Source organism: Aulonocara sp. 'chitande type north' Nkhata Bay, linkage group LG19, assembly GCF_057382095.1.
Source record: "Aulonocara sp. 'chitande type north' Nkhata Bay isolate Kocher_YH1m ecotype deep benthic linkage group LG19, A_spYH_male_GT1.1, whole genome shotgun sequence".
Taxonomy (NCBI): domain Eukaryota; kingdom Metazoa; phylum Chordata; class Actinopteri; order Cichliformes; family Cichlidae; genus Aulonocara; species Aulonocara sp. 'chitande type north' Nkhata Bay.
In genome coordinates this window covers 31345346-31366137 of record NC_141362.1, presented here as the reverse complement: position 1 = coordinate 31366137, position 20792 = coordinate 31345346, and the positions used below count along the sequence as shown (strand labels likewise).

The following is a 20792-nucleotide window of genomic DNA, read 5'->3' as shown; positions in this document are numbered from 1 at the left end:
TTTGAAATGCGCTGGCCAGCCTACATTGCAAGAAATAGTGTCAGGGGGAATTTTGAATTGCTAGTCTACAAAAAAAAAGAAATTTTAAATATGTGCTACACCAGGAGAAGACCCAGATTTGATTATGTGCCTTCTGCTGTTTGTCACAAATTCACAGTTTTGTGCACAGAGTGGTGACTTTCTTTTGATTTGTCATAATTTCTTCCTCTCCGAATCCAAATGACACCGCTGAATGAGAGCACGTTAACTTTTCTGTTCATTACATTCAAACCAGCACACTCATCAGTGCCGGGCCTTTGCTCCCGAGCTAATTGCTTTTATGACAAATAGTGCGAATGAAAAATGTCCATGATAAGTTCTAATTTTGCCCTGTTATTAAGAGCGTATGATAGATGTGAATGATCCATTAATAATGGACTTGAGAATGAACTTTGAATGCATAATATCACTTGTAGTAGACTTTAAGATAGAGAGACTGCAGCTACCATTGCCATTGCAGATCATTACCTGGAGCGCGCAGAGGTCAAAGGTCACAATCAAACAAAGAGTACTCATCCATAAAAGGGGCAGGGGTGGTGGAAGTATTTGCTGTTTTTTTACGTGATGATAAAAAAAATTGATTATTTGTGTAAATAAGCAAAATCTTTTTTTAATTTATTCTTCCTGCTTTCATCAGTCTCCATACTTCTGGCCTTCAAACTGTTGGGAACCCGAGAACACAGACTATGGTGAGTCACACGCTATTCCCTGTTTCTCCATCGGTGAGATCTCCCTAATGCCTTCAGCTGTCTCATTTTCTCCACAACTGACATCTGTAGCTCTGTGGCTGACACTCACTGAGTATTGATCCATTCCCTGTAATGTATCTGGCCCCCGAGGAACCCCACCCCCGCACCCACCACCACCCCCTTCCCTCCTAACACCACCAGGGAGAATCCTGTGGGATACAATTAGCTTAACAAAATAAAGGGACAGTCACTGCTTTGACAGCATCTCTGGCTATCTGCATGGCATTTACTCGAGGTTTGGTATTTCAAAAGAGAACACATGGCCTGCCTGGCTGCTCTGGCAGGATGTGCATTAGTTCACACAGCTGCGGCCTTGGTTTAAAAAAAAAAAAAGCAAACAAAGAAATCCCACCATGCATTGCAAGTATTCTTTTTGTTGTTGTTTTATTGTAGTTATGACAGTGCTTATTCCCCTCTCTATGTTTCACTCTTTGTCTTTGTCACCCTGCAGCCATTTACCTGTGCAAGCGCACGATGCAGAATAAAGCCAGGCTTGAGCTCGCTGACTACGAGGCTGTAAGTAAACTGTCGTTTTGGTTTAGCGATCGCCAGAAAGCTCCTAATTCAATTCCATCATAGTGCATGAACCATAGTATGATGATGCTCTCGATTTCCTGTTTTCCTTCACTTTGTTGAAAAACCAAAAACGTGCTGAAGCAGTCTCTTCTGGGCTTTTAAAATAACAAAATGTATTTACAAGAGGATAAGAAAAGGAAAACAAACAAACAACAAAAAAGAAGAACAACAACATCAAATTCTGAAAGGTAGATTTCTTTTCCAGGAACACCACTTTGAGGAATACAATGCAGTCATTTACCGGCCCCCAAATGTAAATAAAAATATCTTTAGGTATACCTGCATCAGCAGATCGATACAGTCTCAGGAGGGGCATTGCTGCAGTGCTGATCTCGTTGTTACACAATAGCAATCCGCTACACTTTAATATTCTAAATGACTCTGCAACTATTGTCCAGTGGACTTCCTTTCACTCCTATTCAGGTCACTTTATGCCTTCAGGCCTCATTGCTTTCACTGATAACATGCCTGCTTCTGTAGTTTTTTTTCCCCTCTGATTTTGTAACAAGCTCACATACTGTATTAATGCTTGAATAGCTTTTTGGAACCCAATGTTCACTCACAGGCACCAAAAAATGCAATTTCTACAGGTAAATACTGTTTATGACCATTGTTATAGTAATAAATAAACCTGAGAGATAAACAATCCACAAAAAGCACATTATCACCTCTCTTATTACCACAGGATACCTTGATTGGTTAGGACTGTAAACCCTTAACTCTAATGTTATGTTTTAGAACCAAGCAACTTAAATTTGTTTCATAAAATGTTAAAAATTATTGATGCAAGTTAATTCCCGTGTATGTCAGGTCTTGAGAAAGCATCTACTGTGCCTAATTATAAAGCGCATCTAACTTTCCCACAGTTATCCCTGTGGGGAATGCGTTTAATCATTGCAGTTTACTGGAGATGAAATCAATGATGTATACTGAAACAATATACCTGTGTGAAACTCACACTACATGTGGTATCGGCATCTTGTCATAAAAGTGAAGGCATCAGAGTGAAAAATCCAAGGGCCTTGAAATCAAAGTCAAGCCCTTGAAGATAAACTCCTTAAGTCTTCCTCTTACACCGTGTCTGATTGGCTCCTCCAGGAGAACCTCGCCAGGCTGCAGAGGGCTTTCGCCAGGAAGTGGGAATTTATCTTCATGCAAGCTGAGGCTCAAGTCAAGTGAGTATATCAGTTAATTTTCTAACTTCAGCACTAATGTGACAGGATAGATGTTGATACAATCAGGTTTAGAGAATGCTGAGCTTTGGCTGCCTGCACAGTGTTTGTGTTCTTTGTAAGCCTGACACCTGGTGGCTGAAATGTGCAAGTGCAGTGATAGTCCTGCAGTTAATGGCATACAGTAGCTGTCCTTTCTTGTCTTTTAAAATAGAAAATCAAAGTCTTGGCATCATTTAGTTGTTGCTGCTCTGTGGCTGTAAACGTGAGGATATAAAAAAAAGTCTTCTTATGTCTGGAGAGTAACGACAACAAGCAAATGCCAGCTGGTAAATGTCAGTTATGTAAGAGCTAGGTCCCACCAGGCCTCTCTTGGTGAACTGAGCAGACAGGTTAAGACCTACACTCCTGAGTTTCTTTGCTCTTTTGTCTGGCCTGTCTGTGTTTTTAACGTATGCCGGCAGCAGAGAGCAAGTATGGACCTTAGAGGGTTAATATTTCAGAGCCGTGAGCGTTTTATTTTAAAGACCTGTATCCTCTGCTCTCAGGATTGACAGGAAGAAGGACAAGGCGGAGAGGAAGATCCTTGACAGCCAGGAGAGGGCATTTTGGGACGTTCATCGGCCAGTGGTGAGTAACAGCCAAAATAAGGAAAAGAAAAAGTGCAGAAAGGAAAAAGAGAGTCACATGGTTCAACTAAAAAATGGAAATGAACTCAACAAAAGAACAGAAAAGAAGGGATGTTTTGTAGGTAGACAGTTTTAGCATTTAAACACTGAAAAGAGCAGATTTAGCTCCACATACTGTCCAGCAGATAGCCATGTTGTGTTGTTGGTAGCACAATCAGATTTGGTGCCAGTCAATTTGCATAAGAGTCTTTTGTGAGTGTGGCGTTGCTCAATAGAGCACCAGCACCGTATTGTGTGAGCAGCACAAGTGTAGACAATACATGCTGGAGAAACAGTCTTATCTGACCCAGAAACATGCTTTGTCTGCTGCTGCCTCCCACAGCCAGGCTGTGTCAACACCACAGAGATGGACATTCGCAAGTGCCGGAGAGAGAAGAACCCACACAGGGTAAAAAAGGTGAGAGGAAGAGACAAGCTGCCACCAACCACGTTCATTTTTAAATGTAATGTTTTTTAATAACTCTGCTGCTTAGTCATATATATATATATATATATATATATACATATATATATATATATATATATATATATATATATATATATATATTAGGGGTGCAACGATACACAAGATTCACGGTTCGGTTCGATACTTTGGTGTCACGGTTCGATATTTTTTCGATACAAAAAAATGTTCATGCCTTTTTAATTTGTCATTTATTAAAATTATAAATATATATTTTAACTCAAAAGTACAGTTTTTAAATTTAATGTTGCTGAAACAAAAGTAATTAAAAAAATAAATATATCTCAGGGCTCGCAAAATTTCAAAATCCCTGGTAGCCCTTCGGGCAGGGACTCTTCAGTTTTTGGTAGCCCAAAATAAATGTAAGTAGCCCGAATAAAAAAGAGAGCAATTTTTTGATTGATGTTTTGTTTCCTTTACAATATTATACATTAAAGTATAATATTGTAAAGGAAACAAAACATTAATCAAAAAATTGTTGAAAAACAAATTACAACATTGTATAAAAATTACAATCATCAACTCAAATACTTGGTTCTAATTGAACAGAAATTTCTATGAACTTGTAAGAACTGTGTAGGACATGAATCAGTCTGTGTCAGATCCTGAATTTGAAATTTCCACTGAAGTCACGGGTAAGAGACAAGTGGAACCAAGATCGAGGCCGTTTGCTTTTTGAAGTTTGCAAAGACTGCTAAATTTTGCCAGTGGTAGTTCACTCTTTGCAACATAGTAGCTGTTCTAAACAGATTTTTCAGGTTTATTTTTAGTATGTTATTTGCAATTGGTGTTTGTTCTGGGAAAGATATTGCAGACTGAGCAATAATGCATTTCTTGCATTTCTCATGGCTTCTAATGGGGGGCTTTCTTAAAATGACTGGTCCCAGTAACAAAGGCGCTTGTCGACTCAGAAATCGAGAGAAAACCAACAACACACCCGGCAGAACATTATGTTATTTACACGGGTGCACATAAGTGGTCCGCATGTGCGCATTCGCTGTCAAAATAAAAGACGCACCAGATAAGAAGTTGCAACGCGCGTTTGCGTCCATATAAAAAGCACTGTTTTTGTCCGCTAGAGTGGGATTTTCACGGCACATTCCACACCACATCTCTGTGAGTTCATTATTTGTTTGAAGCCAGCTCACCTCCTGCAACCACTTTTCCGAGAATATGCGCTTCTTTTGTGGTTCGGACTCCTTCTGACATTTCTTTGGAGGTGGAGGAACACCAAAGTAATTGCTTAAAGGAGCTTCTTCGACATCTTTAAGAGTTCTAAACTTTAAGAGTCTGTCCTCCTCCAGAAAATCTTATGTATGCAAACAGGCGTTGCGCGTTTTTGTTTTTTTTTTGACAGCGAATGCGCACCTGCGGACCACTTATGTGCAGCCCCGGTTATATAGCTCGTCATGTTGCAGCCACAGAAATTCTTTTGTCCATGAAACCATAAAGCTGCACTTTCTTTTTGCCTCATAGTCTGATTTGTCATAACTTTTCCGTTTTGTGGTAAGCTTTTCTTTGGCTGTCACTTCTTTACCCTGACCTGTCAGCAGAACTAAAATATATATCCTGCTGCTTTTACACGCACACTCACATAAGCTCAGCGATTCTCTGCGCGATCAACCTCTCACATGTTTAAGCTGCGGGAGATTTCACTTGTCATGTTTGCATAGTAAGCTAACGATTGATAAGACGATGTCAGAGGAATTGGTGCACAAATTATCATCACTCACCAATCAGTGCTGTCGCTCTCTATACACAGTTCGTGCAATTGCAAAGTGAAAGCAAAAAACAAGCGCAAATTCAAAGGCGACTTCAATATGTCACATATTGACAGTGGCTCACCCAATGACATAATTACCCAGCTACATTTCTGAAAGAATGCAAAAGCATTGACATATATTTTTCCTTCCTACAATAGCCCCACGGGCAGGGAAGAGATAGATTTTGGTAGCCCGACTGGAAAAATCGCTAGCTCCGGGATGTCGGGCTAGCAATTTTGCGAGCCCTGTATCTGATTGAGGAATCACTCATCTTTGGAAAAGAGAGTTTATTACAGAGAAATGGCTCTTTCCAAAATAAAAGCTATACTATACGCTTCTCCTGGGCTATATTCTCAGCAGCATATTGTAGCGGGTCAGTTTGTTTGAGAATCATGTGCTAACGGCTGTCTAAATGACTCGGGTAAAGTTTGTAGCATGCTTGTTGTTTTTGTCTGCTTCCACTTGTCTTTGCACTAGGATGATGTCGGAGTAAATGTGCAGTCATATTCTTGTGTTCCCACTAGTGCTGTCAGCGTTAATCTCGTTGAAATGACGTTAATGCCACAACACGGCAAATCTCCGTTAATGAGCTAACTGGCTAACACACTAGTTCCCACCCATGTAATTGAGGATTGCGTGGCACATCCAACATACTGTTTTACTTTAGTCCATGACACGCTTACCTTCAGGGTCATGTATCTGATTGAGGAATCACTCATCTTTGGAAAAGAGAGTTTATTACAGAGAAATGGCTCTTTCCAAAATAAAAGCTATACTATACGCTTCTCCTGGGCTATATTCTCAGCAGCATATTGTAGCGGGTCAGGGCTGTTCTGGGTTCTGTTTGTACAGTTATGTTTTGTTTATGTTGCCATAGTGACGGGTGACCCCTTTCGCCGGACGGTGTGTCCTTCCGGGGTCAGAGGGCGCCCTGTGTGGTGTTGTTGTTGTTGTTGTTGCTGCTGTGCGGTTGCTGTGCTGAGCAGTTAGCTAGCGGCAGTGTTCTTCTGTAGATGTCAATAAACAGCTGTGCTCCCTGGCTAGCTCACGGGAAGCAAGACCAAACGACACCTCCGTCTCCTCCTTGTTTGAGAATCATGTGCTAACGGCTGTCTAAATGACTCGGGTAAAGTTTGTAGCATGCGTGCTTGTTGTTTTTGTCTGCTTCCACTTGTCTTTGCACTAGGATGATGTCGGAGTAAATGTGCAGTCATATTCTTGTGTTCCCACTAGTGCTGTCAGCGTTAATCTCGTTGAAATGACGTTAACGCCACAACACGGCAAATCTCCGTTAATGAGCTAACTGGCTAACACACTAGTTCCCACCCATGTAATTGAGGATTGCGTGGCACATCCAACATACTGTTTTACTTTAGTCCATGACACGCTTACCTTCAGGGTCATGTATCTGATTGAGGAATCACTCATCTTTGGAAAAGAGAGTTTATTACAGAGAAATGGCTCTTTCCAAAATAAAAGCAATACTATACGCTTCTCCTGGGCTATATTCTCAGCAGCATATTGTAGCGGGTCAGGGCTGTTCTGGGTTCTGTTTGTACAGTTATGTTTTGTTTATGTTGCCATAGTGACAGGTGACCCCTTTCGCCGGACGGTGTGTCCTTCCGGGGTCAGAGGGCGCCCTGTGTGTTGTTGTTGTTGTTGCTGCTGTGCGGTTGCTGTGCTGAGCAGTTAGCTAGCGGCAGTGTTCTTCTGTAGATGTCAATAAACGGCTGTGCTCCCTGGCTAGCTCACGGGAAGCAAGACCAAACGACACCTCCGTCTCCTCCTTGTTTGAGAATCATGTGCTAACGGCTGTCTAAATGACTCGGGTAAAGTTTGTAGCATGCTTGTTGTTTTTGTCTGCTTCCACTTGTCTTTGCACTAGGATGATGTCGGAGTAAATGTGCAGTCATATTCTTGTGTTCCCACTAGTGCTGTCAGCGTTAATGTCGTTGAAATGACGTTAACGCCACAACACGGCAAATCTCCGTTAATGAGCTAACTGGCTAACACACTAGTTCCCACCCATGTAATTGAGAATTGCGTGGCACATCCAACATACTGTTTTACTTTAGTCCATGACACGCTTACCTTCAGGGTCATGTATCTGATTGAGGAATCACTCATCTTTGGAAAAGAGAGTTTATTACAGAGAAATGGCTCTTTCCAAAATAAAAGCAATACTATACGCTTCTCCTGAGCTATATTCTCAGCAGCATAATGTAGTGGGTCAGGGCTGTTCGGGGTTCTGTTTGTACAGTTATGTTTTGTTTATGTTGCCATAGTGACGGGTGACCCCTCTCGCTACATCACATGAAAACCAAAATAATTCCAAACGCCAGATCTGAATGAGGGTGGGGGAGGTTTAATTTGCCATGTTGCAAGGAGAGCTTAACTTCTGTCTCGCTAGCTTGCCCTGCGCTCTTCCTTCTGACGATGCTGTCTGTGTTGAGCGCTCAGTGGATCTGCGCTCGACAGTGCAGCCTAGGCGGAGTAGTCGAACACAGATTCACTGAGCGCTCAACACAGACAGCATCGTCAGAAGGAAAGTTGATAAAATAAATTACAAATTTTGTATTGTTCGATACATATGCGTACCGAACCGAAAGCACTGTATCGAACGGTTCAATATCGATACGAGTATCGTTGCACCCCTAATATATATATATATATATATATATATATATATATATATATATATATATATTGCTTGTTTGGAATATTATAAACATGAGAATCAGTTGCTTGGAGTATCATCTTTTGTGTGTTCAAAAAAACAAACAAAAACCTATCGGCTGATCAGATTTTTAATTCAACACATATCGTTATCAGCATCGGTCTCCTAATAAAAAAACTTCTAATAAAAAATAAATGGCATTTTTATTATTTCTATTAAAATTAATCTAAAAATATTTCCTTTTCGGTTTTGTTTCAAAGCTTACTAAGTGGTCTTTGTGTGCAGCTGTGAAAATGTCCTCTTCGACACTTTAGATCCCTTATTCCCTGACACAATACTGAGTCCTGCTCCCAAAACAATCACCAGACATACATCAAAATGGGGTTAACAACATGGCAGCGGTAACAAATTGAAACCGTGTCCCACGTGTGTCTCCACTCGCCCGCTCTAGTCGGTCTATGGAGTACCAGATGATGGCCAGAGCCAACCGAGTCCTGTCCACATCGGCTCCCAGCCGACCAGGAAGACCACCAAAGACGATGTTCAGAAGGAGGTGAGCCAGGGCGTTGTTACCGTCAGCCTGCCTCACTCATCCATCATAACATAGCCGCGGTTGGGGACGTAGACCGATGAGCCGTTCCCTTATTTAACCTCCTCATTACTCCTCCTCCCTCTCCCACAGATTACCTTCTTGAACATCCAGCTGGAGAGACACTGTATGAAAGTTTCCAAAGTGGCCGACAGTCTCATGACCTACACCGAGCAGTTCATGGAATATGACCCCTTTGTGTCAGCCGTAGAGCCTTCGAACCCATGGATCAGTGACGACACTACCTTCTGGGACTTGGAGGCAAGGTGAGGCTTGAAACGGGGAAAGCATGTTGGGATGTGACCTGAGAGTGTGCCAGGAACTAATGATGCTTTAAACCCACAGGTGGAGTGTAGAGGTCTCAGTGCTAATGAACTGTTGCTATCCTGAATTAGCTGGGATCTGTCTGTTTGGATCTCATCTCACATGAACACTAACACTGGCATTCCCAAAGGTTCACTCTGTCCTGACTTGCTGGTCGTGACTCTCTGTAGGCCAAGTGACCAGACCTTCTATTCTATTCTATCCCATCTTATTCTGTTTTTTTCGGATGTGTTTCAATGTGAGCAGTCGCGAACCCACCCAGCAGCGTGTGAAGAAATGGGGCTTCTCCCTGGAGGAGGCGCTAAAGGACCCAGCAGGTCGAGACCAGTTCCTAAAGTTCCTGGAATCAGAATTCAGCTCAGAAAACCTGCGGTAAGAATCTCTATTATTTGACTTCTGTAAAGGTTTATGTTTTTTTGCAGTCTGGTATGTTGCAGTAGCATGATGCTGCTGCTATAAAATGCAGAGCTATGCTTTTTAGTGGCTAAAGAAAACAAGGCATGTGTGATAAGAGTGAAAGAAGTCATAAAAAATGTAAAATTGACACTGTAAACACATTTTCTGGAAGTTGTTATTGACTGTGTATGGCACTGTTGTAGGTTCTGGTTAGCAGTGCAGGATTTTAAGCGACGGCCACTCCATGAAGTTCCCTCCAGGGCGCAGGAGATCTGGCAGGAGTTTCTGGCTGAAGGAGCTCCAAGCTCCATCAACTTGGACTCTCACAGCTACGAGCGCACCAGCCAGAACCTCAAAGACCCCGGACGATACAGCTACGAGGACGCTCAGGTGGGGGGGGGACAGATGGACTCACGTGGCTTTACGTGCTCACTTTTGATTTATCTTGGCGCTCTTCTTCGCCCAGATCTATTTTGAGTTCACCTCAAATTTACTTTACACTGCATCCCCAGTGACAACGCACAAACTCGTTTGCTTTCCCTCTAATTGGCTAAACTCTCCATACTCATGTTACACAACGGAATGAATGAGGGCAAGGATGAATAAAAAGAAAGAGGAGAAGGGAGGAATGACAGAGTGTGTTTGTGTGGGGAGCTAATGAGCCGACTAATTCCATGAATAGGTGGTTGAGTCGGTTCACCGTAGATTCCTCTGCATTCAAAGTGCGTCGGTGATGTGTGACGTGCAACGCCTCTCACTGGCAGGACATTACTCAGCTCTGCCTTGCAGGACTTTGTTGCTCATGTCAGTACTCTCGGTTTGCATCACCTCTTGCATGCATTGCATTACCATAATCAGGCCTCTCTTTATTTTATTTTCTTTTCTTTACCACACTTTCTCCTTTATCACTCACAGACCAACGCGCGCTTATGTGGCCTTCTTTATCTTGCAGGAGCACATATTCAAGTTAATGAAAAGTGACAGCTATGCACGCTTTTTGCGATCCAACATCTACCAAGACCTCCTGTTGGCCAGAAAGAAGGTGAGCTGCACTCGCTGACCATGATTTCGGCTCCACATTTAACATGATGCAATCACTCTTTTTGCGTTCCTCATATTGGTTTGATTTTATTCTATCATTTAATAAACATGCCAGGTTTATAATCACTTTATGTATATCAATCAAAAAGTAGATATTTTATCTATACTATATGCTGCAAGGTAAATGGAATGTAAATTACTACGTTTACATTTCAGGTTTTCTGCTTCATTTTATATTAATAAAAACACACAATCATCTTTAAATAATGATACAATGTCATGTTATGCAACATTAGTGCTAACTACAAATCATTGGTCCTTATTGGTATTATATCTGTATATTGATACACTACACTGTCAAGGTTTGAAATATAATAAAAATGTCATCTGGCCTTTACCAGGTTTTAGAATTAGACGATACAACTTCAGATAATTAACAACACATGAAATATTACACTGTGCCATTATTTTTTTAACAAAATTAAGCCAAAATGTTGAAGCAGTGAGTGAAAAACTAAGCGAACGCTTTCTGCTTCCATCGGAATTTAGAGGGTAAGTAGCAGCCAGGTCCTGCCAATCAAATATACTCGACTAACTCACCAATCTGCAAGTGTTTTGTCAGTTTCCAGGTCTGGGATGTTAAAGAATGTATTAACGCAATGCCAAGGAAGAAAGGCATGAACAGCAACCTTAGAGAAACAATTCATCAATCTGGGAAGGGCTGTAAGGTCATTTCCTTCATCATAATACAGCGAGGAAGATTATTCACACGATGAAAGCATTCGTGACAGCTGGGAATCTTCCCAGGAGTAGATTCACATTTGCAATGCTCTGAGAAATCTCAAAAAACAAAGAAACAAAAAACATGCTCACATCTAAATGTTCAGGTTCATGGCATACAATCAGAATGAGACTGAACAAGTACGGCTTGTTTCAAAGATTTGCCAGGAGAAAGCCTATTCTCTTTAAAAAGATCATGGCAGCGTGGCATAAGTTTGCAAAGTTGCATCTGAACAAATTGCAAAACGTCCGGAACAATTTCCTTTTTACAGAAAAGGCAGAAGTGGAGATTTATGCCCCTAACGCTCAGCACCGTGCTTGGCCAAGCCAAACACACCACATCAGCACAAACAGCTCATACCAACTGTCAGGCACGGTGGTGGAGGGATGATGTAAGCTTGTTCTGCAGCAACAAGACTTCGAGTCGACCATAAACTCCTTCGTATATCAGAGTATTCTGGAGACAAATGTTCATTTTTGTAAATGAAATAATGACACAGTGTAATATTTCATGTGTAACTGTTCGTCTGGTGTATATTTAATCATTTTACAACCTGTCAAGGACCAGCTGATAATTTTTATTATGCCCTCATATGTAAAACTTTAGAATTGAGGGTGTACTTTCGTTTTTTCACATGACTTTAGGTAACGAAGTCTTTGTGGTATTGTTGGATGTAATGATCTTCTTCCACCACTAGTCAGTAGTGTTGGGTGATATTGCACTTTTAAACGTGATGTTTTGTTACTGTAGTTTCTATTAAAAATGTTACTTGATAGGGTTCTTTTATGCTTCCACACAAAACCTCTGAAAAACTTATAATCAGGCAGAATTTACATTATGATGTTCTTCTTGTCCTTTTCACCCATAAAATGACAAAAAAATTTAAATACTTCCTCAATGTAAATGCTGTCCTTTCTGCTATCTTGCTAGCACATGCACACGTATACTAGTCCAGTATGCAGCTCCCTTCCAAAAGCACTAGGAGAAAAACAAAAGGAAATATGCATTTTCTTTTTTTTATTGTTTTGCAGTAACAAAAAAATTGCAAAAGATTCAGACTGTTTTAAAAAAAGAAGAAGAAGAAGAATATATGCATGGGAAACAAACATATTCAAACAAGCAACTCAAGGTTTGGGACTTACTGAAGTATTTGGATCACATTGAAATAAAGTGGGTCATTTAATGTCACGTAGCAGCATTTCACAGCTCTTAATAAGGTCTTCAAAGCACCGTAAGGCTACAAGCAGAGCCCCAAAAAGGCACAACCACTGTGCCCAAAATGCAGGTGCAAGGAAACTGCTAAATTATTTAAAATGTCAACGGAACAGTCTTGAAAAAAACATGAGATCATATGCCAAACACAGACAAACCGCTGTGTAAAAGAGGAACAACAGCCAGCCTGAAAAAGAAACTTACAGAGCACAAGTATTACCGTGTTATATAAAAATTCTATGCTACTTTTGTCTGTCTCCTTCAGTGTAACCTTTAAATCTCATGTAGCAGCACTCATTTAGCTGTTTAACTGTAATGCAGAGCTTTTCAGCAAATCACAGCTTCTCTGTTCATGCTAGCCTTTCTGCCCTTTCCCCCTTTGGACACTGCTCCTTGTGCTGGCCTGTCACTGATTCCACTTCATTCCCTAAAAATAATAAATGCAACCCCTTGCACTCTCCGTTGGCCCTCATTTTTTATTTTTTATTTTATTTTGCAATGCTTGGCCCCCCTTTTTTCCCTCACTAACAACATCACTCCCAACTCCCTCGTCAACACCCATACCTGACCCAAACACTCACCCTGCTTCCCCCCCTCCAAAACAGCAGCCAGCAGACACTGAACAGGGCCGCCGCACCTCCTTGGAGAAGTTCACCCGCAGTGTGGTAAGTCATGTGGAGCTGGGGGCTGTTCATATCACAAACCACACTGGCTGGCTCACTATCAGTGGCTTGTTTGCAGTTATAACCATGTTACACTCTGTTGTGAATTTTTTTTAGACCTTTAATAGGACGTGTGTGTGTGTGTGTGTGTGTCAATAAGTTAACACCCTAGTCACTTTGAATGGTCACAACCTAACACTTTTTGATCAAACCACATTGCTGGTAGAGATTCTTTGTGTTACTTTTGCTGTCGGAACCTCAGACTGGTAACGAGTTTTCGTTTTAATCTACTTTCCAGGGCAAGTCATTGACGGGAAAACGCCTGACAGGCCTGATGCAGTCATCCTGACACAGCCTGTGCTGCAGGGGCACAGCCAGACCCTGTCGGGTGGGTGGCTGCCGCACAGGGGCCGGGGCACGGGCACAGACAGTGGAGCTGGGCTGGACAGGGCTGCTGTGGAGGCTCTCAGACACTGCTCCGAGGACTGCTGCCATATTGGTATTGCAGCACTGGGCTTGCTGGGGTGAACACCCCAAATTGAAACACTGATGATGAGACAATGTCGACAAGGGGAACCTCAGCCAACACACAGCACGGCATGCAGCGTACAGTACAAGCAAATGCAGTGCAGGGCTCTTCATCACTTAGGCGGCAAACTGGTTGTGAGTCTCGATGAAGCTGATCAGTTTATTGTTTTCAGGTTGTTTTATATTAAGCGTTATTAGAAACGAAAAGAACATCTGCTAAATATTCTTTGATAGGACTGCGTGTAACTCGCCACAACGTTTGCAGTGATGACTATCGTCTTATGATTTCGGGATCCAAAAATAGCTGCCGCCAATCCTAACTCGGACATAAATACAAAGTCTAAGAGGCACATCAGCACAGACACAAATCTGTTTTACATTTGCCTCTGTACTCACAAAGCAGCCAGCAATAAATAAAGCCTGTCCAGTTTTTTTTGATTGTTTTGTTTTTAGAAATATCCAACCTCTTTTTATATCTTTCTATTATATTTGTGTCCTAAGCGAAGCACGTGTCAGTTAAACAGCGAGCACAGCTTTAGCACTGTGAAAAGACGCAGTACAAAGCCTGTATTCTCCACGCTGAGAGGCATCTACAAAATGGATTTTTAGAGGTATAACTTTTCATGCTTCATTACATTCCAAAATTTGACATAAGGGCTTAATGTAGCATTCACACTGCACCGTGGCGTGCTTCATCCAAACATCTGTGTTGAGAATTAATGTTTCATTTCTACAACACTGCTCTGTAATGAGACGCGTGGCGATGATTAATTTCTTCTGGCTGGCAAATTATTCATTTGCTTTGAGAGGTTCAAAAACGTGGCTGTGCAAACAGTTGTGGTGTGCAGCGCCGTTTAGTCACAGCCATACGTACACAGTCACAGGCCAAATAGCATCTCCGTTCTTTTTTTAGGCTTCTGCTGTAGTATTTAAAGTATCCAGTGCCATGGGTCCATCTAGTGGTGGCTGAACCACAGGACCAGAAACCAGAGTGTTAAAAGACTGAACTGTGCTGTCTTCATATCATGATATCAGAACAAGTTGATCTCCCGTCTTGGAGACGTTACAAGGCCTGCTACTCAATATAGGATCACTTATTGCTTTTTTTAAACTGCATGAATATTTTTTAATCACAAAATGTTACCTGATCATTTAAAAAACAAACATTTTTTTTGTTGTCTCCACGAATTATCTGTCGTGTTTTAATGACTATGGGGGGAAAAAAGAAATATTTGCACGCTGGACTATTATGGAGTGCTAATTTAGGGAAGGATGGTTGGATTCTCCAAAGAGGGCACACAGACAGGGACCAGCCCTGCACCGGAGCAACACTCCTCAGCGAATCAACATCTAAGCCCCGAACTGCAACTGGGAACAATATTTGACCCTCGATAGACGACGCACACCGAAGATAAAAGGCCTCTCTGCTCCACTGTGGCTTCAGACTCCTTCTACATACAGAAAGTGCTTGGACTGAGGAGATTATGGTCTCACAGCTCCCCCATGAGGCCAGTGACTGCTATAGAGATAAACTACGCTGCTGAATGAGTCAATCATCTATTCTTTTGTATTAGAGTCGTTGCAATGCACTGTACAGGTCATATTAGTAATTATTGTTAACATAAACCAGTAACCTCGTTGAGTATAAGGTAGAGAGATATGCTTAACTCGAGTCGATGTACCAAATGTTATCCTCAGCACAAGACACAATGACACTATGTATCGAGTGCATTGTAAATGTAAATTGGCTAAATTTCATTAACCAAAAGCACACTTTATTATGATATGGGCACATTACTATGCATGTAACATATTCAGGGCATTTTGTGCTTTTAGTTTCGCAATCAGCAAGATAACTACTGGCACTCTGAAACACTCAAGCACCTGCTGTCTATTCATGGGTACCAAATAATAAATACTATGGACCTGTCTGCTTTGTGCTGCTGTCTGGGTGTTTTTACTGCCTTGAGCCATAAAGCATAAAAGATTCTGGCAGAGATTTAGAGAAGCAGTTTTCATGCCGTAGATATGTGGAGTCAAAACGAGCCATACGTTTGTTGTAGTTTTGCCTTTATATACACCAGCGTGGATTTTTAAGTCAAACAGTCAAGATGAGGTTGAAGTGCAGATTTTAAAAGGTGTAACAAAAGTGTTACATTAACTGTTTAGGGATTGTTTTTATACGCACTCCCCATTGCACTGTAGGGGTGTAAGGAAACAAAATCATGAAGAAAAAAAACAAACCATTAGGTCCAAAATGGAAATATGGACCTAATATTATAACATCGATTCATCATCTTGACATCACTGAATTGAATTACTAGCTAAAGGAATCTGAAACAGGCTTTTAAAGAGACACTGCATTGGCATTTTTTAAGCATAACAGTTAGTTTAAGTGGTGTTGTGTAATAATAAAAATAATAATAAACTTTATTTATCCCCTCTGGTCCTAAAATTAGTTCATGGGGCCATTAACAGCTGTTGACTGGAAGATCTCAGACGTGTAGGTTCTAGAAGGTCACACAGGGCTACAATTTTATAATGAATTCTAAGATATACCGGTAGCCAACGTAAAGAGATTAAAACTGGAGTGCTGTTTCTTTCGTGTAGCAGCAGCATTCTGTACCAACTGGAGACGGTCAAGATCCTTCTTATTCAAACACATAAAAAAGGCTGCTACTATAATCAAGACAAGACGAAAAGAGGAATGAATAATCATCTCTAAATCCGCTTTTGACACCAGAGTTCAAAGCTTAGAAACATTTCTCATGTGGGAAAAAAAACAGTTTCTGATTAATCCACAAATGATGCCAAGGTTTCTGAGGTTTGGTTCGACAGAAGAGGGCAATAGACCAAGGTATTGCTTGATTTCAGTTATTTGGTTCTCTCGGGGAATAAATAGGGTTTCTTTTTTCTTTTTTATCAGAGTTCACCTACAAGTAGTTTTCAGACAGACTCTGGTTAATACTACTAAAACAGTTTATTACACATCAGAAAATTGCCTGATTATTTGGCCTAGGGGCAAAATAAGAGAATAGGTCCCAAGACTGAGCCCTGTGGTACCCCACACAGCAGGCTCTTGGAGACTGGTTTGCAAAAACATTGAATGTTTTGCCAGAAAGTTAGGAGGTAAACCATTCTAGAGGCCCACCTGATAAACCGACTACATCCCAGAGCCTGTTAATCTAAATACTGTGATCATGTTCGTTATGCTAGAAAAACTGGCAAAACAGAGCACTAAATACTACATCTGGATAGATAACATTCAGTGCAGAAAGTATATGGAGGATCAGCAACAACTGAAAATTATTCATGACTAAAAATCAATGACTGATAGCGATCCATTGTGGGTTTTTCTATGTGAGTATGCTGCTACTGGATTGGCAGTGTTTGGGATCATTGTCATGCTGAAAAATGAAGCTGCTGATAACCAGATGGCATTGCATCGTGCCATCTGAACTGTGCTTTCTGTACACACAGAGGAGAAACCTAGCTTGGTTTCAGCACAGTTCAGATGGCATTAGCATGCACGACACAAGAAAGTAGTATGTTTTGGAGCAACGTGCTGCAATCCCAAAATTTTACAGAGTTCTGGCTTAAAAAAAAAAAATTATTGACGTTTCTCGTATTGTGATCTTATTCCTACCTGCTGCCTAAAACGCTGTTTTACTGCCATTTATTGGAATCATTTATCTCCTCTGTGTACCACAGTTAACATTCAAATGATGTTTTTGCCACCAGTAAACATTCCTGTCAGGAGACTCTGTTACTCATCCCATTTCTTCAGACTCACTTGTTATTTATCAAGCAGCACCTACTGATCAATAAGATCTCTGTGAGTGAGATCTACTTTTGTTATCTTTGTCTTATACAGAGTCCAGCACTGCCTCCTGCTCTCACACACTCAAGAGATGTTTTTCCTCTCGCTCTGTCTGCTCACAGATTCTGAGTCACTCCAGCTTATCGATCCAGTCTAGGAATCCTGTGCTTATCAGAATGACCCATCTCCCTTTTGCAGAAAAACAGCATCAAGCAAAAATATTCCTTTTTTTGTTTATTTTTTTCAGAACAATAAAAATAGTTTAACAAAGACTTCATTCTCTCTTTTTTGACTATTTACAGCAGAAGATGAAAAAAACAAAACAACCAAACAAATTAAAAATAAACAAACAAAACCCCTAAAACGGTCATGTCCATTTCATCTCCTCTTGGCTCTGTTCCCACCCCGATCCTCCCTTTCCACCCTCCTTTGCAGGCTTGACAAGAGAGTACCAGGGCCTATTGCTGTCTTTGACGAGGTATACAGGCTATTCAATGATTGGTGACACGTTAAATTACGGAGGCATCGCTAACTTTTGCACTCGGGAGCTTCTCCTTTTGTTCAGAACTGCACCGCACTTGGCCCGTTCATGTATACGGTAGGTAACACTTAGCAGATTATGAGTGATGACACATGCTTCAACTTACTGGCATGACTGACTTAGGAAGATAAATGACACGATGACCCACTTTTTTTCAGTTTTTCTTTTTTTAACTGTGGAAACAACACGTAACTGAGGAAAACAAGACAACCGACATGTCTCAGATGCATTCCTTGTCCAGTGGAGATAAACTGCTGTGTGTGGAGGGTCCCTGAGGGAAGTGAAGAAAGATGGTTTGAAGCACTTACGCAAGTCATAACAGACACATCTAAGATTAATGGTTAGCTTCAAAAACGGAGCAGCTGTTATTACATTGCAGCGATACTGAATAATCACATGGAAGAAAACAGACCTCTCAGACAGCATGTGCAACCAGCGGACCTAAAAAAGCTTTTGGATACAGTACTTCAAGCTCCTTCTAAATGTCATAAAGCAATTAGGCCCTCTAAAGCACTCAATGGAAATGTCACAAGTAACTTGGATTTACACTCGTCACTTCTAAGTAAATAACTGTATCCCAGCGGAGTAATGTCACTCTAGTAATGATAATTCCAAATGCAAATCCGAGATGAATCTCACTGTGTCACGATCTCTGTAGAGTTTTTGCATGCCATGCGTGACAGCAGGTAGAACGAGCATAGAAGAGACAGAGCTGAAGCTTATTATTGCAATGTTTTCCTATAGCATGAGACTGCAGTATTCCCAGGCCCTACTGGCAGTCGGGATCCACGTGTGTTACTCTGCCAACTGAGAACAATCACATAAAATCAGGGCTGAGTGGCTGAACAATCAACAGCAGATGAAGTGAAAAGATGCCTGAGTAGTTGTGGCTATTATGCACCTGATCAGGACAGAGGTATCAATACAGTCTGAGCAAACGCAAGAAGTCATACCATCAAACTTTAAAACATAGAAATATTATACAACAGAGAAAATATGCAACAAAAAAAAGTGAGCTAAATCATCCATTTGAGATCAGAGAGGCAGAGGAAGAAGGGAGCAAAAACAGGTTGAGGGCCAGAAGCAGAAAACCTGTGTCCACACCGGGGTATTGTTACAGTAGTCCAGAGGTCTGCATGTAATAGTGGTGAGTTTGAGCACCATCTCTATGGCTGCAGGTCAGAGGGTCACTGGTCCAATCAGGTTGGAGGGTCATGGCTGTCAGAGCTGATTTCCAGTGCAGAGCGGCAAGCTGGCACAGTGATGAGGATAATGACGTCTTAGTGTCACATCGGATCACACAGCAGACACACAGTCGCAGAGCAGGAGTGGGCAGGCTGGGCCGCAGGGGCCCCAAATGCACCCGTTGGGCACAAACAGTCCAAAGGCCTGGCCTTTAGTGTTCCCATAGTTCTGAGAGGAGCTCCAGCACAGTGCAGAAAGGATAAAATGAAGCCGGATACTCACATTTCAAATGTTCACAAGGGGTCGATATATACTGTCAAGGGAGCAGTTGCTTCAATTAAGCCACATGGCTGGGAGAAGTGATGGATGCCTATTCATCCGTTTCAGTCAGTTATTTCAGGCCCAAATCAGGAGGGACATGAAGGCTCATTAGTTTTTGAGGGTTAAAATCCTCTTCTTCACTGGTCACCCCCCAGCCCTGGGCCACATGCCAATGTGCTGAGTGCTCCTATGTAACACAGACAATAACAGTAAGCCTCACGCATAATATGTCTGAGCAAGAGTTAAGATCTGCAGCCATGCTAGCAGCTTTTCAAGTTTAAACTAGCTTAGCACAAATACAACAGGAGCAGGGCTGTCAAAACATCAGATTTCTACAAAAAAATTGTCACGGCCATAATAATTGATAGCGGATATCTATAATAAAAAAGAAACATCAAATCTTAGTTATGGAGGTACCCAAATCATAACAACATTTTTTTGCTATACGCTAATAAGGTGAAGTCCACAGAAAACCTTCAAAAATTACAACCCCAATTCTAAAAAGTTGAGACAAAATGTAAATAAAAACAGAATGCAATTATTTGCAAATCTCATAAACCTATATTTTATTTACAATAGAACACACAGAACATGGGACATGTTTCTCTTTCAAGAAAATTATTTGCTCATTTTGAAAAGCAAAAAAGTTGGGATGGAAGCAACAAAAGGCTGCAAAAATAATTGGTACTATAAAGAAACGGCGACCAATTAGATTCAATGGCAACAGGTCAGTAACATGATTGGGCATAAAAAGAGCATGTTAGAGAGGCAGAGTTCCTCAGAAGTAAAGGTGGGAGAAGTTCACCACTCTGCAAAAAATGATCTACAAGTGAAGATAAAGCATTTCATCATCTGTAATATTTAATATTATCAAAACATTCTGATAATCTGTAGATATCCTCCAAGATTTCAGTATTGGATGCCTGTAACCTTCAGGCACTCAGACAGGCATGACTGTCATGGAAATCACTGCACAAGCTCAGAAACACATATAGAACTCAACTGTTTAGTGTTCAGATGAACAGAAATTTGAATTTCATTTTGGAAAACATAGATGCCGCCTCCTCTCTTCTAAAGAGCACGGCGTTCTAAACCCTGCTGCTCTGATGGTATGGGGCTGCATTAGTGCCTATGTAACACATCTGGAAAAACATCAGCTATGACATATAAAAGTTTTAGAGCAACATATACTCCCATTCAAACAACATGTTTTCAGGGAAGAGCTTGCTTTTTTCAGCAAGACAATGCTAAGCCATACAGAATC

The 20792-nt window shown here is 41.2% G+C and overlaps 1 protein-coding gene across 1 annotated transcript in view; it reads left to right on the top strand.

Annotated features, from left to right (window-relative positions):
- LOC147307418 (regulator of G protein signaling 6-like) overlaps positions 1-15604 on the top strand; it is a 29953-nt gene extending 14349 nt beyond the window's left edge. The window contains exons 5-16 of the mRNA XM_086274284.1: positions 677-728; positions 1240-1304; positions 2463-2539; positions 3085-3166; positions 3548-3622; positions 8580-8681; positions 8811-8983; positions 9288-9413; positions 9641-9827; positions 10390-10479; positions 13077-13136; positions 13432-15604. Of these exons, the coding sequence (XP_086130410.1) occupies positions 677-728; positions 1240-1304; positions 2463-2539; positions 3085-3166; positions 3548-3622; positions 8580-8681; positions 8811-8983; positions 9288-9413; positions 9641-9827; positions 10390-10479; positions 13077-13136; positions 13432-13482 (1140 nt within the window). The 3' untranslated portion in view covers positions 13483-15604. The remainder of the gene's footprint in view (positions 1-676; positions 729-1239; positions 1305-2462; positions 2540-3084; positions 3167-3547; positions 3623-8579; positions 8682-8810; positions 8984-9287; positions 9414-9640; positions 9828-10389; positions 10480-13076; positions 13137-13431) is intronic.
- The last annotated feature ends 5188 nt before the right edge of the window (positions 15605-20792 follow it).